General features: G+C 40.4%; 1 protein-coding gene across 1 annotated transcript in view; it reads left to right on the top strand.

Annotated features, from left to right (window-relative positions):
* The first annotated feature begins 9,129 nt into the window (after positions 1–9,129).
* The window catches only part of plpp4 (phospholipid phosphatase 4), a 54,690-nt gene continuing 51,051 nt past the window's right edge, over positions 9,130–12,768 (top strand). Inside the window, exon 1 of the mRNA XM_086122873.1 lies at positions 9,130–9,529. Coding sequence (XP_085978999.1) covers positions 9,441–9,529 — 89 coding nt within the window. The 5' untranslated portion in view covers positions 9,130–9,440. The remainder of the gene's footprint in view (positions 9,530–12,768) is intronic.

The raw sequence follows: 12,768 nt of genomic DNA, 5'->3' as shown, positions 1-12,768 counted from the left end.
AATGGGCTACTGGTTTCTACAGAGTCTGCTGTCATATACTGCAGCATAATTTAAAAGAAACATCTGGCATTTCTCCATTTTGCATCAAACAAACAAGTCTTGACTAATTAATTACTTTGACACAAATAAAGGCAAAGGAAATGAATAACATCTGCATATCGCTGGCATTGGGCCACAATTGTCACTTTCGGGAGGCTTCCAAAACGGTGTGTTTGGTCAACCAGTAAAATTGCATCATCGAAGAGAGCAGGTCATTTTTAACACTTAAGATCGGTCAAAAAATAAGCCCTACACACGTGTAGACTGAGCAATTATACAGTTTTCTGAGAAAAATAAATAAATATCAATTACCTAATTCTGATTTATGAGGTTTCAGTCTGACCCCAGTGATATGAAAGTGCTCATGAAAACAGACAAACACCATACGGATATGGCGGTGTCATAAAATGAAAATTAAAAACTGTGGAGTCACCACAGCACTAAAGTGACGGTTGCATCGAGTTACAGATGCATGAATAAGTAAGTGGGTGCAAGCCGCTCCCCAGCAGGCACATCTGAAGTCACGGTGCAGCTACCTGAGATAATGTTCACCTGACACCTCTGCGCAAGCGCTCTTTCATCCATTTACTCGCCACTTAATTACGCCCATGAAACAAGCAGTAACGGAAGTTGTGGGAAAACTTTTAATATCGCTTTGACATCGCATTTAACTGCCATGTTAAAAATCAGTTTCTATTAACGCATAATTAAAAAATAAAAACAAAAACAACACTTTGGGACGGATGGATTATTTTATAAGAAGCAACGACTCGTAAAACAAATCCAAATTGTAAAATAAATGAGATGTAAAATGAGTAAAAAACGTTATCCATTTCCATTAAATGACCCCCAAAAACGTGATGCAACGCCATGGTACCCCCAGCTCACGGAGGAGTCAACTAAATACTGCACTGATGACGATAAGGAGGAGGGTGATAATTAGGTTGAAGTCATTCTCGTATCATCCTACCTTCCTTGTCCGGCTCCGTCTCCGGCTGACAACCTCTAGATTGGATCTCTTATCCTGCTGTGATGCCTCACCCAGAATGTGATCCCCTCTTTTCCTCCCTCTCTCCCTCTCTGCCTCTCTCCACTATCCCTCCCTCTGCCTTGACTCGATCACCGCGCAGCCCGACCTGGTCGTCACCCATCGCTCACCCGCCGTGTTGCAAAGGAGCCACACACCAAACCACGTGCGCTGCACTCGGGTGCAGCTCGTTACGCAATTTAGATGTCCGCACAGGTGCTGTCCATGGGACATTGTCCCATATGGTGACGTTGTGTAAAGGTAAGCAAAGCCACTGTTTCTACTAAATAGTTTGTAGCAAAAAAAGAAGCAAACACTGTAATTATGCACAAACTTTGTGCAAAAGGTGATTTCCAAACAAGGTAGGTCAGCGCCTTTCCAGATGTACAATGCAAACATTTTTGGTAAAATATGGACCATAAGAGGAAACGAAGAAAAATAATTAAAAGTTTCCCAGAGCTAGATGAATGTTTAGATTTCACTTGCAGTTGATTGCCTTGAGGTGATGTGTGTGTTTGATAATTGGACTGAAGTGGAATCCGAATGTGCCACTGTATTTTTATTATTATTGACTAGCTCCGTATTTGCCACAACAATAGCACCATCTGGTGTAGGAAGGATCAAGCTAGTCACCGCTTAAGACCAGCACGCACTTATTTCTTGCAATAAAGAGAGAAAGAGAGTTATATAAGTGCAGTAAGGTTTTTTTCCCCTAGAGCATTTGTTCCAACATGCTTGTGATTCTTTTCCCCTTTGAGTGTTGAGTGTAAATCGATTTCCTTAATCATTAACAGCCAATGCAAATGTCCCACGATACTGAAATATCTAACCGAAAAAACTGGGTTAAATGTCTGATTTCAATACATTACTTTTCACTGCTGATAGTAAAAATGGAGTTCAAGAAATCTATTATTTTCCTTTTTAAGAAAAAAATATATAATACTCAGTTTATTTGAACATTAAAAAAAACAACTCACCTTTAGTGTGGACAAAAAAAAACTATGCAGTTTTTTTCTAGATTGTGCTACCCTCTAGTGGATTTAAAATTGACTGCATGCTCTCCTTTTTTCTTCCCTTGAATGGGATATGCTGCTCCAATTTTTTTTGTATTTGAGCTAAAAAAATTAAACCAAACATCTATTATTAGACCAATGATGAGAGTAATTATCTCAGGAGATTAGTGGAACCTATTGCTGTAGTAGAATACAATCAACCCATATCTGCATTTGCTGTGAAAAGTTGTCTAAAAGTCTTTTTTTTCCCTTTTTATTCCCTTTTGAAAGACTCACTGCTTAACATTGACGTCTAATATACTGCACATTGATGCTTCATGTTCTCAAACAATGTGACGGGTTACTGGATTTTGGATCCTTTTACTACATGTCTAATTGATTGGTCATTTGTAGTGTAGTGCACAACTAGTCCTGAAAGGAAATTTAATTCCCCTATACAGTTATTATGAAAAAAAAAGCCTGTATATCTTTCGTGATTATGAGTCTTGAAGGTTTTATTGTATTTTGAGCTCTCGTGTGTAATTTGCACATTCCTCCTATGCTTGCATGGATGTTCTCCAATTACTTTGGCTTATTCCCTCATTACAAAAACGTAAAGTAAATTGGACACTCAAAATTTTTCATTGGTGTGACTTTTTGTGTGATTTATTTATTTATTTATTGAGTTTGTTTGTCTCTATGTGCCCTGAGATTTGCTGGCAACCTGTTCAGAATGCACCCTGTCTCTCACTCACACTCATCTGGGATGGACTCGAGCTTATCCGAATAAGGACAAGCACAATAGAAAAAGGATGGGTGGCTCTTGTAGTGCACAAGCCTGTGCAAACCGTAGCCTGGCCCCAAGCCTAGAAACAAGTAATTGCAGATGATTGCGTCAGGAAGGACATCAAATGTGAAACAATTTGTGTTTATCTTAAAAATGTCACACCTGATCATTCATGGTCCAGGTTTGACTCGCCATCAGCACCATTCATTTAGTACCCATTGAAATTCAGCAACTGTGTGTCTGAGATGAAGGGCAGGAGGAAAGTGTGTCCCTAGCCAGAAAGAGAGGAGGAAAGCACACAACCTAAAACTGAGACAGAACTGTCGGGGGCAGAGAGGAAAATGTTAAGGTTCTTTCTAGGAGTGACCCAGTTGGATAGAATTAAAAATGAGACTGTCAGATGTACAGCCAAGGTTGGAAGATTTGGAGATGAAGTTGGAGGGACCAAATTTCAATATTGGAAACATTCAGAGGAGAGAGAGTGAGTTTACTTGAAGAAAGATTATGAAGGACGGCACTTTCAAGGATTTCTTTCCACCTCTTTCCTGCAAAGAGATACTACCATCATGAATTGATAGTACGTAAGCAATTCGTGGACACTTCATGTGTGAGCTTTGACTTTGTTTAAAACCTAACCTTGAATTTACCGGATGAGATTATAAAACCCATTGCTCATTGCTGTTCATATTATTGACGTTACCTCCTGTTTCAACACGGAACAGCTGCAAGTTTGTGCACTGAGTGAAAGAGGGCCTGAGCAGTGCTATAGATCAGGTGTGTCAAACTCATTTTTGTTGTGGGCCACATTTTAGTTACCGTTTCCCTTGGAGGGCCGTTTTGACCGAAACCATATTAAAAAACTTTTTAAAAAATCATTAATAACGGTTTATTCAACTATTGTTTAAGTTACTGTAATGAGGGTTTGATAACAAGAACATGCTTACAATATGTCTCCTATTTATTACATATGAGACTTTTACACATTTTGGTGGAGATTTTAGCAAGCATCACAGAGGTTGCCATGTTTGATTTGATTTCGCGGGCCGCATAAAATGATGCGGCGGGCCAGGTTTGGCGCCCGGGCCTTGAGTTTGACACCTGTGCTATAGATGCTTATGACCAAACAGGTGCCATGCAAAAGGTGCCTGAGGCTGAAGAGACTTTGGCCTCCTAACACTGGCACTGCTACATCTTTTTTTGTTAATTGCTAATCGAGTCACAAAAACATAATCGGCATTGAATTGTAACAGTGGCTCTTGCACTCGTCTCAGGTTCTCATTATAACAATACTAGAGGCCAAAAATTGGTACCTTCTTTATACTATTGCTGTACCATCATCCCCACTCCAGAGAGCAACTGGACTAATACAATTTTGATTCATGTAGCATTTTTCATGAAGATAATGGTCGTTTTCTATTATCTTTTTTTCTATATGTTCATTAAATACATATTTTGTATAGAACACACAGTGGTCGATTTGGGCCGACTATGGCCAGCTTATTAGTCAGTCGGTCCCTATTGATGTTTATACTTTAAAAAAAATATCTCACCAACTGAATTTGACCTGTTTGTGGGCCTGAACCAGCCTGCTGGCCATATATTTGACACCCTTGCTCTACGATCAATGTCATTTTTGTTGTTCGTGATGACAGATGGCAGAGAATAATGCAGATGAAAATTTGCTGGCACGAGAGAAGAAAATCTGCAGGGGGAGCTAGCTTTGTTGTCTGCTTCGTGCACATACTTCTTAGTCTCATACAAAATGTGCGCTTTGTTCAAATAGTCACAGAGTGTAGACTCAACTGCAGACTGTCTGTCCTCAACAACGCTGCCATGAGTAAATCAATAAAACTCTTCATGTAACAAGATTTGCTTTGGGTAAATAATAGTGGATTTTTGGTTTCTTTTTAAAACTGCTTTGTTGGACAGGGTAATTTAAGGGAGCAACTTTGTGTTTTATAAGTCCATATGTTATAACCTGCTGTCCGTAACTATAGTACTGAGATACTGATTACAATCTTTATTTTCAATAAGTCTACTGTATATCTCAAACACATTTTTCACCTGGAATACAATTTGTATCATCGATGCACATTTGTTTTAGTGCTGCTTCCCTTTCTCTCTTCCCTCTAGAGACAGTAAAATATTATTCCTCTAAAACTGTTTCGACAAAAGTAGCCCAGCAACTTGCATTGAAAGGTGAAGTGATAACATTATATCAACCAAAATGGTAAAAACACCCCCCCGCCCACACACACACACACGCATGATGAAGCCCTAAACAGATGGCAGTAGTGCATGACTATTCCTATTCTTGCCGCAGCTCAAATATTGTATTGAGCGCAAGGTGTCAACGGTGTTGTGAAAGTTTGAATAATCATCAGTTTCACTGATGCCCTTCACATTGATATTCACTTACTCCAAGTGTAATAAGCTTAAAGACCCGCAGTCTCGTCTATGCCAATAATGACTCATTATTGACGACATAAATCTCAAACTAATTCCAAGTGAGGTTGAAACTATTACATAAAAAAATTTAATAGTGCTGCCAAAGGAGTAGATTTCAAATTGTGAATGCGTTTGAATTCCAGCAGCAAACAGATCAAAGTTGATTGTGTGTTACATCCCTCCTCACAAACTTGGGAGCACAGATGATATGTAGAAATGCACAGGCCTCATTTAAAGCACAATGCAGTCTTCTAATTTAACCATATCTGCAACTTTTCAGACGGGTTTTGAAAAAAATGACCAAAAAAAACAAATAGACAAGTAAATGAAGATTGAAGGGCGGCACGGTGGTCGACTGGTTGGCACATGCGCCTCACAGTGCCGAGAGGTGCAGGCTTCAAATCCAGAGCCCGGCCTTCCTGTGTGGAGTTTGCATGTTCTCCCCGTGCCTGTGTGGTTTTTTTTCCGGATACTCTGGTTTCCTCCCACATTCCAAAAATATGCATGGCAGGTGAATGGAACACTCGAGATTGTCCCCAGGTGCGAGTGTGAGCATGGATGGTTGTTTGTCTATGTGTGCCCTGCGATTGCTTGGCAACCAGTTCAGAGTGTACCCTGCCTACTGCACAAATTCAACTGGGATAGGCTCCAGCATGCCGCGACCCTTGTGAGGAAAAGCAGTTCAGATAATGGATGGATGAAGACTGAGAATTCTGCCGTGTTGGGATACCAATTTGGATTTCAACGAAATGAAATCTTGGCTGTACAAATCTTTAATTTCATCTTCAAAAATAACTCCGCATAAAGCATGTTTAAGAAGTGCTCTTCAGAAATAACTTGCCAGTGTATAATGAACAGAAGGAGCCTATTGAACTAATCCCTCTGCAACACGATGAGTCACTTTGTCACAGAGGATATTCTCCACATTGTATTTTGCATGCTCCCTAATGCAAGGACAGTGATCAAAAGCACTTTGTAATTTGAATTTCACTTTGATTTTCTAAAATATTTAACAAGAGTTACACTGTAGGTCAGACTTAATTTTGGAAGGCATGACAGGAAGGAGGCAGGAATTGATTGAAAGAAATGTGCAGTGACTATGTAGCTTCTCGTATAGATGCTTGTTCAGGTTTGGAAAGTCTCTGTCAACGTTGTTGTCAGCAACGTGAATGAATCATCAGAACCATCAATGCCTTCATACTATCATTTCATGTTTTGCACTTGTTCTATTGTTTTTTTTTCTTTTCTTCTACACAGAGAGCAAAGAACAATTTCAGGCGTCAGTGTGCATGTGTCCATTAATTTCTCTCAGTTAGCAGCCTGGCTAATGAGGGATTTTATAGATACATTATACAAAGAGCAAAATAGCCAGATAGAAATGTTGTTTTTATTTTTTTAAGTCTAAAATGCGAATAGTTATACATGCCACTGGTTAGGGCAGCAGGAAAACAAGTTTTATGGCACATCAAATATTTATGTGTGTCCACAAAGTGCTGGCCATGGCTCATGGCCTAAAGGTAAACTGGCAGTGTTCCTTCATCAAGGTCTGGCTTTGCAGACCCCCAGGGGATAAGAAGTCAACATACTGGGCTGGGTAGACCCAACAGGCTACATAATACTTTTAAAGTCGCCTTTTTCAGCCACAGTAAGGTAACATCACATTTAAAACACAGTATATGAACAATGGAATCTTTAAACTCAATGACCTATTCATCTGTCCAAAATCCGGAATTAATGGAAATAGAAAGAATCCTCACAGCAGCTTGCATAACCGTTTTTTTTCATATGCTTACTGTCATACTAGTGTAAAAAGAATGGAACTACCATTAATTTAAAGGGGTCATATTATGGAAAATTGACTTGTGATGTGCTCAGATAAAAATAGTTGGGTCATTCATCTGCCAATCCATCAGGTGTGAAATTAAAAGAACGAAGTAAAGCTTTTGTTGTCCATTTTTAAAACATGTGAGCCATTTTCTAATTTACATAATTGCCCTGAACTGAAATCTATGTATAAATTTGCATATCTATCTATCTATCTGTCTATCTATTCAGATAGATAGATATTCATAATGCAAATGTGAATCCTGTATTTATTCGTTTTTGTTTCCATTTTAACATACACTTAACCTTTACAGTGAAAATGTTATGGACACACTATCACCTTCAGTTTAAGTTGCATGATCATTTATAAACTTGTCAGGAATGCTATTACAAGCCATAACGTTTCATCAGGGTCGATGTACTATAATCTTAACTGCCTTTATGTTTAGTTTGTACATACATAAAGAATGTAGGCCTTACTCTAATGATGGTCATAAAAAAAAAAGACAACACCCCCCCCCCCCCCCCCCCCCATCGGCTTACTGGTGCGATATGCTCCCATTTACATATGATCCGATTAGTCGACTTTATTGCTTGCTTGTTATTACAAAGCCTACATAGACTGGGACTAAGCTCAACATGAAGCTGTTATTCACGTGGCATGCATAAAATATGACAGAAAATGCACAAATTTCAACCTGATTTACAAACGTGTGTGTGCGTGCAAATGTTTGCAACGTGTGTGTGTGTGTGTGAGTGTGCGCGCGTGTGTGTGTGATGTGTTTTTCCAAGCTAAACTAATTAATTACAGTTAAACCTCTTTTCAATGTAACCCGTTTATGTTTTCACCCTTAAAACATTCACATTCAAAGTCCCAATTTCACATAAATCATTTATCATTTGCCGATTTTGCTGACAACAAAAACCCTCATAGTGTAAACTTTATTATAATGAGCAGATTTTTCCCACAAAATAGTGAAAGGGTCTTTGTTACAACGAACCGTGGAAAGCTAACTGCCACCGCGACGTTGCTTATGAACAAAATGTACAGCGCGGATTACCGTCTGTTGCTTAGGACGTGCATTGCTGTACTTCCAGAAACACAGCGTGGTTCTGAGCACATGGTCTGAAAACATGTCTACTAAACGGAAGCAAATCTCGCTGTCCATGAAGGCTGAAATTGTCTCTCACTTTCGAAAGGGAGTTTCCTAGATGTAGTTCAGCCAAGTCTATTGGTAAAGTCACGATTTTGACAATCATCCGTAATGACAACAAAATCATGTCAGAGTTTGAGGCCAACAGATTGAAAGATGATCGTAAACGGCTTCGAGGTGTGGCACATCTAAACTGGAGAAGACGCTTTTCATTTGCTGACTGAATGTATTTTTTTCATACTGTATTGACGCATTTGTAATCGACATGATTATTCTGTATTACATGGTCATGTTTTTACATCTTTAATGTTCATTCTGTATTATACATCAGAGTTGATGGCCATTTAATTGGAAATTATTCCAATGACCTACCGTTATAACACACAGATTCATTGTGTCCCTTGGGATACGTTGTAACAAGGTTCGACTGTACTACGAATAAAGCCACACGCCAAACTAATCATTACCAGCCATTTTCAGACGTTTTTTTAAAACCCTAACTGTCGAACTAAAATATAAATATGTACCTGGCATTGAATGTGTGGAGTGTGAAATGACAAATCAATCTGCCTTTGGGAGTGAATAAGGTGCAGAAGCCTTTCTTTAATTTCTAACACTCTGCGTATGTGGATTAGTGTGTGCATTAAATATGAAATACATGTGAACATAGAGTATATACTGTAGTTGTAATCTAGAAGAGTGAAGAAAGTGTGTGCGTGTGTGAGTAAGCGAGTGCATGTGTGACTGTGTTAGAGCGCGTGTGTGTGGTGTGTGAAAGGGAGAGAGGGAGAGAGAGAGGCTGACTTTTATTTTACACCACACTTTCACTCATCCCTAACTCGGCGCGTGTCAGCTTCATCGAGTGCAGGGAGAAGAGTTGAACTTGACAAAGTGGGGGCTGTCACGATCACAGCTCCAATTAAAACAATCCCTGGAGTGAACATAAACGAAGCAGTGGAAGTGGGGATTTAGAGAACGAAGACGGGCGAAGAAAGGCAAAAAAAAAGATTCTCGGTGTCGCGATGGAAGCGCGCGGCGTGTGATTGGGAGAACGGCTCTTTTTTTCCTTCCCTTTTCTTCAACACCCAAGCGGATTACACAAGTAAACACTTCAACGTGGACCTAGAACCACATTTTGTTCGTCACACTTGACGGGTTGAGTCAGCACCATGAACGTGTCATCGCCCGACAGACGGAAAACCGTGCGCGACCTGGCTTTGGAGATTGGTGTCCGAGTTATGCTCTTCGGAGTTTTTGTGTGAGTAAAGTCGACATACCCGTTCCCATTGTTTGATGATGACAACGAATCGATAGGATTTATGGTTTTGCACAAGTAGTTAAAGGCGTCTATTGCATGTGCTCGCCTCCCCTTTGCTGCATTGCTACCATTGTGCCAGCAAGGGGCGCTCTCTATTACTTCAGGACCCTGGACAGAAACCGGGGTGAGAAGCAAACAGGTTGCAAAAACAAATCTGATATTGTACAGAATTTTACATTATCCAAAAGTTGATACTACTTTTATGGAAACTAGTAGAAGGGAGATGCTTTTTGAGAAATTTAACCATCAGGTACGTTGACCTGCTAAATTGAATGACCTGGTGATAGAAAGCACAACTGAGCAGAGGCATAATCAAACATACCAAACATCCATCCATTTTCTGTGTGCCTATCTTGTTTAGGGTCGTGCGAGAGGCAGCCTATTCAACTGACTCGGTGCGAAAGGCAGTCTATACTCTGGATTGCTCAACTACACAGAGCTCATGTAGAGACAGCCTCACATTCACACTGTCACTGTCAGACCTGCCATGCAGCCTGGACGTCAGGCGAATCATTACACTACCTCACATGTTTTAAAAATATATACAGTATATTAATTTTTTTATTATTTTTTTTAATGGAAGTGGTGACCCGTATTTCCAAATCGTACCTGATGGGAGGCGGGGTCCAATTGAAATTTGCTTAGGGCCGCCTGGGCCAGCACTGGTGGGAAAGCCAGCTTGGAAGACGACATATGTGATGTTTGATTTCATTCTTTTCTTCTGAGTAAAGCTCCCTTCCAGTTCTGAGCATCTCAGCTCTGACTTTTCTGTCTGCCATTTGTGTGTTCTCCCTTTTCTTGTGTAGGATTTCTCCGGGTACTCACGCTTCTTCCCCAAATCCCCCAAAACTATAATTAAAAAAAGTAGAAATTACCCATCAGTGTGAGTGCCGGTGCCAGTTAGTCTCTAGAGGTGACCTGCGATTGGCTGACCATCAGTTCAAGGTGTACAATGCCTCACGCTCAAAGTCAGCTCAGATTGGCCCCAGTTCACCGACAACTCTCATCACTATTAAAAAATAAATAAATAGATGGATGGACAGCAAGAGCTCAGGTCTTGATCATGGATAACAGTCGAAAATAAACTCCTCTGATATGGAATTTGTGGCTGCACTGCTTAAATTACTTATGTACTGTATATTGTCATTAAAGCGTGTCCTTGGGCTAGGTGATCTGTCTGTCTCCTAAAAGGATTACACAGCCAAGAGCCCGATGCAGTGTACTCATAGTGTCTTGAGTAATGGAACATGTCAGAGAGAATTCATTCTGCTGTTAACACTCAAGTGTCCCAATGAGCCTGTTATACGTTCCCTCGGAGTGATCCACATTGGTGTCTGATGTGCTGTGCCGTATCGTGATTCAAAGCCATACGAAGACAACGTGATCATAATCATCAAGAACAGATACCTGAAATCTGCCTCAAGGGCGTAGCAAAGAAGTTCTTGATTACTGTAATGAATTGTGTTTTGCTCCACATTTTCTCTCCTCAGTGCACAGTCAGAAAAGGGTGTAATGGAATGCTGCCAGATAACTTCTGCCGTATTATAGATGTTAAACAGACTGTGACACCTTGAAATGGTGACATGATGATTTTTTTTATTTTGCCATTTTTCTCCATATCATCACTTGTCTTCTTTTATGTGATTTACTTTCTTACAGCGAATTATGGCAATTATAAGTACGACAGAGGCGGCTTGATTTGATGGACATAAACTTTGATTTACCAAGCTTGTTCCACACAGGTGCCATTATGTGATAAACCGAACGACAAACCAGGGACGTGTTAATCTACCATACATGACACAGCTCTGGTGTAAATTAATGAAAACAAAACAAAAAAAAATGAATGCACGTCACGAATGCTACTATGTTGAGGAAGAATTAACTAACAACAACAAAACCATATAGATTAATAACCACAGTAATCCCAAATGTTTCACGGTTAATGGGGACCAGAACCCCCAGATGAAGGAACCCCCCGCCCCCTAGAATTTTTTTGTTTGTGTACACGGGTACCATCTTATTTAACCCTGGAGAACCCATGGGGTTAAATTTGGCCCCTATAAATTCTGCTACTCAAATGCTACCCTTAAATCCCAAAGGGTCATATTTGGCCCTAATCCTAAATTAGGATTAAAACATTGAATACTTGAAAAAACATATATTTTGGTGTTCAGTGAACATATAGCAGTCATTTAATGTATAATTCAGCGCCTTGTGTCTCTGAGTCACGTCAGCTGTTGGGCATGCAGGGAAACCTTCTCTCTCACGCATCAACATGAAGCAACATTTCTTCCTGCAATATGACTACAAATTAAAAATATTTATTTATTTAATGAATTTAGGGGGGGGGGGGTGCAAAACACTGAAGCCGCAAAACTTGAAGCGTGAAGTGGCGAGGCATTACTGTATTTACAACAATCGTTTGGAATTCCAACTGCTACAAACTATTCTCAAGGCTCCAAAGAAGTGGTGTCACATAGCACTTTGCAAGCCTAAATTTGTGTTTTGCGCCTCAACAAAACACAGTCAATAGCAGAATTGACAAGTTTTTCCGATAACTAAATGGTGGAAAGTGTCCCACAAATCTTCACTAGGCTGGATGTGCTTGCTGTAATGCGCGAACGTCACTTCTGCGTGGGTGGTTGGCAGGTCAAGGCAAGATCGGCGCTACTTACACCGCAGCAGACAGCAATCAACCAGTTTCGTCTTTCCACTACTGTGGCTAAACATGTTACATTTTTGTGACAAAGACAGTCATCACAGCCTCCATGGCAAAGAGTAAGCTAACCTTCTTTTGAGTGACATTCTCACAAAGACATTACACGCAGGAATGGAGACAAAAGGGGTGTTCACACGGCAAGATTTGGTCCGGTGCTACGCCGGGGCTGCCCCAGTAGAGCGTTCACACGTGCAAATTTGCTCCGGCGTAGCCCCGGAAAACAGCTTACACCGGACCAAATTTGATCCACCTCAGGGAGGTGGTTTAAAAATTTGCTCCAGAGCAAATGCTTGTTTGCGAAGCAGCACCGGTGTAAATTTGCACGTGTGAACGCAACTGGGTTAAATTTGCTCCAGAGCAAATGCTTGTGAAGAGTTTACGTACGGCGAGAATGCGTTGCTTTCGCGCTCTGTCGGACTTCCGTCATGTGTTTGTTTAATAACGACACAAGACTTGG

This window comes from Hippocampus guttulatus, chromosome 10 (assembly GCF_054856545.1).
Source record: "Hippocampus guttulatus isolate MCC_2025c chromosome 10, RoL_Hgut_1.0, whole genome shotgun sequence".
Classification (NCBI taxonomy): domain Eukaryota; kingdom Metazoa; phylum Chordata; class Actinopteri; order Syngnathiformes; family Syngnathidae; genus Hippocampus; species Hippocampus guttulatus.
This window is presented reverse-complemented; position numbering and strand designations above follow the sequence as displayed.